We start from the raw sequence: 4,896 nt of genomic DNA on the forward strand, positions 1-4,896 counted from the left end.
GCTTGGATGAATCCTTGTTGCAGATGCTTGTTTCAGCCCACGCCATAGTTTGTATGACTACCTATTATTTCTAAAAATCTAATTTTGGAAACCTCTACTTGCTTGCATATATGTAGTATACGGTTTTTTTTTTTTGGTAAGGAGGGTGGGGAATAAACGATTCAGAATTCCCTGCTTGAAATTCTCACCGGCCATAGTTTTTTTTTCTGCCCACTCCTCACATTGCAAGGCATGAAAGCAAACACCAAATGACCAGGATATATATTCGCTTCATTATTGGGATACCTTACAATTACAAAGCAATGCAAGTACATCATTGGTACACGCCCAAGGCTACAAATCCTTTATTGTCACACCACTCCACACACTTCTCATGGATGAAATGAAACAGAATATAACGGGAATCACCCACCGCTACTTCCTCGTTGAATATTGTTATCCTCAGCCGATCCATCAGATGGAGATGCTGTTGGGGATGCCCCTGGCGGTGACGCCGGCGTTCTCGCGGTCGGAGACGTTTGGGGAGAGCAGCGTGTACGGGAACTTTGCCGGGCTGTTGCGGTTCTTGAGCCGGGGGTCCGCGTTCATGGCCTCCACGCGCTTCTCGATCTCGGCCAGCCGCGCGCCGAACCTCTTGAACGCCTCCTGCGCCCTGGCGTCCGACGTCCACCCCGGCGTGTCCCGCTGGCCGAGGTACACCTCGTCGGAGGAGTGGCTGGACAGGATCTCCAGCAGCGAGATCCCCACCACGGCCTGGAACTGGCAGGTGATGGAGCGCACGAAGAACCTCTCCGGGTCGCGCTCCAGCTCCGCGTACTCCTCCGTGCCCGGCGCCGGCATCGGCCTCCGGCTAACCGACGGCCGGTTCGGGTGGTACCCGCAGTAGGGGTACTGCCCGAAGTTGACGGCGGCGTGCAGCGCCGACGCGATCCATATGATGGTGGCGCAGGCCCTGGTCAGCTCCGCCACCGTCGTCATCCTCGGCCACCACGGCTCGTCCTTGAGGTCGGCGTGCCCAACCTCGCGCGCCTCCTTCCACCACGCCTGCAGCTCGGCGTCGGCCTGGAGCACGCCGTCGTCGGGGTAGTAGATGGCCAGGTACTCAGCCACCCACTGCTCGATGGCGTGCCAGATCGCCAGCCCGTCCGACGCATACGGGTAGTCCTCGATCAGCAGCCGCACCTTGTACGGGCTCGAGGGATCCTCGACGGCCATGCCTCTCTTGACGAGGTCGTTGGGGAGGGCCTGGTCGGCGAAGCTCCATCTCCCGTAGACCTTGGAGGAGATCTCGATCGCGTACTTGCGAGGGAAGACGGTCATCTCGAAGATGCCGCCGGCGTTGATGAGCTTCTGGCGCGCGAGGGCGTTGATGTTCATGGTGTCGCGGTAGTGCGGGAGGAGCAGCTTGTGCACGGGGTGCGTCACGCTGAGCTGCCGGTTGGTGGCGATGATGAAGGGCTCCATCACGGCGTGGGTGTTGAGCCAGTGGCTGATGCCCTGGTGCCAGCAGTAGTCGTTCACGTTCACGTAGGCCTTGGCGAGGTGCCACACCCACGCCTCGGCGCCGGTGGTGGACGTGGGCGTGTACACCGTGCTCTTGGCGGCGGTGATGCCGTCGCGGAGCTCAGGGAGGCTGAGCTCGATGGCCACCGGCGCCAGCGTGCCGTCGCCGCGGAGGAACAGCAGCGTCCGGGTGGCGTAGATGAAGTTGTCGTCCAGGTTGTTGATCTCGACCAGGAACGGCATGTAGTGGTCGTGGTGGTCAACTATGTACAGCCGGTTGCTCTCCAGCGCCTGCTGCACGGTCAGGCCCTCCAGGTTCCTATCGATGTGCGCCGCCGTGATGGTGCTCGTATGGTCGCCGTACTTGCTCGGGTCCAGCGTGCTTTTCGGAGGGAACTCCTGCATCGATGACACAGAAACAGTATTTATTAATTATTGGTACTCCAATTGGCCGAGACATTCTCGAGGCCGTGCTCGATCGATTAACTGCCCGTCGTTCACAACTCACCGTGAGACGCTTGATGATCATGGGGTTCACGCCGGCGAGTATCTCCCTGGCGAACTCATCATCGCTCATCCAAGCTTTCTTGTCCTCTGCACGCGAGAACCGAGATGGCATAGCATAGGTCAGTAACAAACATTGCTAAATCACACATATATGATGGATTTTTTTTATGGAACATGAGGGGCAAGGCAACCTTTGATGATCTTGGGCATGGGGAGCTTGAGGAGGAAGTCGCCGCCGACGGGCATGAGGTCCTTGATGAGCTGGAGCGGGAACTGCTTGCGGATCTCCTCGAGCGCGGGGACGTCGGGCACCTTGATGCCTCCCTCGTACAGCCGGATAATATCCTTGAAGGAGTTGAACTCGACGCCGACGTAGCCCTTGAGCGCCGGCACGATGCCGTCGACGAGCGCCTTGATGGAGTAGCCGAGGAAGTCGGCCGACTTGATGTGGCCGAAGCGCTCGTCGCGCGGCACGTAGACGTCGTCATCCAGCAGCGTGAGCCTGCTCTCGCAGTCGTGGTCCGTCTCCGTGGGCCTCCGGCCCGTGCGGCCGCGGCGCGGGTAGGGGTGGTGCTTGGAGCCCCCCAGGGTGGGGCGCGGGTTGCCGCCGTCCGGGTTGCCGAGGTCGTTGTAGACGTCGTAGCGGTAGACGCGGTCGTGCGCCTGGTACGGGCCCTGCTGGTCGTCGCCCCGGAGGTTCCGGAGCTCGTCGTCGCGGTAGGGCTTGAGCGCCGCCGGCATCTGGCTCGGCAGGTACGTCTGCAACAACAACGAAACCCATGAGTTGATGAGTTGGCCGGTGAGTGGTCGGAGGAGGGAGCGTCGGCGGCGTCGCTAGTACTAGTTACTCACGTCGTTGGCGAAGAAGACGCGGTTGTAGCGGTACTTGGACTGGGGGTAGACCCATGAGTTGGCGACGAAGACAACGGTGCCGCGGCCGGGGACGTTGTCGAGGGTGATGGTCTTGAGGAAGAACTCGGAGGCGTGGTTGTTCGTGACGATGATGGCGCCGGGGACGCCGTGCTTCTCCACCTCCCAGTCGAACGTGACGCTGAACTGGTTCTCGCCGGCGAGAAGCGGCGGCGGGTTCAGCAGCCACTGCTCCAGGCTCGCCTCCGCGCCCACCTTGCCGCGGTTCCCGTTGTCTGCACGTACCACGACCGGTCAGCGTCACCGTCGTCGTCAATGCCACGGATACCGAAAGAAAACGTGTGAATTTCAGTGCCTCTCGCTGCCCTTTTCGATCGTCTCAAGCGCATCCATAGAAGATTAAATTGTGGGGATGGCTTTCATTTCCAAAAGGAGAATTAATGGACGAAAGAAAGGACTCGTACTGGGGTCGACGACGGTGGAGCTGATGAGCTGGCAGGTGACGCCGCGGCCGAGGAACTCGGAGATGCCGTCGATGAGGGAGCCGGCGATGCTGTTGACGTCGAGGACGTTCTTGCGCATGAGCACCACGTTGCCATTCAAGTGGCCATGCTTGTTGCCGCCCGTCAGGTCGTCGATGATCGGGATCTTCACTCCGAACATCTTCGCTACTCGCTGGAGTGGCAGCGGCTGCTACGGTTCCTTGGAGGCTGGAGTGGGTGGCTGGCTAGCTGTGGGTACGGTGCTGCTGTGTGGGAGATCGCTGGGCTAGCGGGCTATTTATAGAGCGGGATGGGGTGGGTGGGGGTTCAAGTAGTGTGAAGCGGGAATTGGCGAAGCGTCGTTCAAAACATGACAACGACGACGTGTGTCGTCACCGTGCAATGTGAGAGTGAGACCATGCATTTAGAACAAGCTATGGTAGTAGGAGTACTAGATGGGGCGCATTTCTGGCCATATTTTTAGGGCGTCTCCGCGTTCCTTCCTTTAGTGCAGACTAAAGTTTAATCCCTACTCTGTTTAGATCCAGAGACTAAAGACTATTAAAGTAAATGAACAAAGATTAAAATACTCCTAATCAATGTACAAAATCTGCATGGTGTGGTGGCAATAATGAGGGGCAGGGGTTGTCCTCCTGAGCCTTTAATCTCCTTTAATCACCCCCAAGGGACTAGAGGACTAGTACCTTTAATCCTCCATTTAGTCTTCTATTTGTAAGTTTAGGGACTAAAAGATGGCAAAAGGGAGGGATTAAACTTTAGTCTCATGGAACCAAATAGCCCCTTAGAGCTGGTTGAATCAATATTTTACTTGTTGTATAGTGGGAAAAGAAAGAGACTAGTGTGGAGGTAAGAGATAGTCCTAAACGTTCCCGATATACTTCTCTCTCACGGTACAATACTCAGTGCTGCTTTCTCTCCTCCATATTTAACATCTTAAAAGCTAGTGCTAGATCATACCATTGGAGACGGGCTTGTACACGTGGATAGCATGGCTCTGATCCCTGCACATCTCTGCCTACTACTCCACCCTTTCGCGCATGTGATGTGATGATGTGTACAGTCTATGCAGAGATCGCATATGCAGACATGCAGTGACACTGACACACAGCCCTGCCCATGCGCGAGTTGTACTCTGCCCTGCCCGATCTCGTGTTGCATGCAGCATGCGTACCATCATGACAGGGACAGCCCCGTGTATACTAATAATGACGCTATGGATGTTAAAAATAAAATGCCTCAAACTTTCGCCCAATGTTACCGTGGGATTTACGTGGAGACATGCTCTCAACTCCGGTCTCCGGTGGTGGTATGGTCAACTCGTCGTCATGCATGATGCGAATGAGCTTATTATTAGCACATTTGGCTAATCAAAAAAAAATTATTAGCACATTTGGCTTGTGTCCCTGTCTATCCGATTCAATAAGGTCGTATTTTCGAGATTATTTTTACAAGAAATAGTAATGCATGAACAGTCCGTTCACCAATCGAAACGACATAACTCGCACTACATTAG

At 56.0% G+C, this 4,896-nt stretch overlaps 1 protein-coding gene across 1 annotated transcript; it reads right to left on the reverse strand.

The window, feature by feature from the left end:
* Positions 1–249: 249 nt before the first annotated feature.
* On the reverse strand, positions 250–3,646 carry LOC117855018 (linoleate 9S-lipoxygenase 2). The gene is made up of 5 exons (XM_034737294.2): positions 3,345–3,646; positions 2,863–3,155; positions 2,202–2,769; positions 2,012–2,097; positions 250–1,902 (listed from the first exon to the last, which is right to left on the reverse strand). The coding sequence occupies exons 1-5, from the start codon at positions 3,541–3,543 to the stop codon at positions 454–456; spliced, it is 2,595 nt and encodes an 864-aa protein (XP_034593185.1). The 5' UTR covers positions 3,544–3,646; the 3' UTR covers positions 250–453.
* Between the last annotated feature and the right edge of the window lie 1,250 nt (positions 3,647–4,896).

This window comes from Setaria viridis, chromosome 5 (assembly GCF_005286985.2).
Source record: "Setaria viridis chromosome 5, Setaria_viridis_v4.0, whole genome shotgun sequence".
Classification (NCBI taxonomy): Eukaryota; Viridiplantae; Streptophyta; class Magnoliopsida; order Poales; family Poaceae; genus Setaria; species Setaria viridis.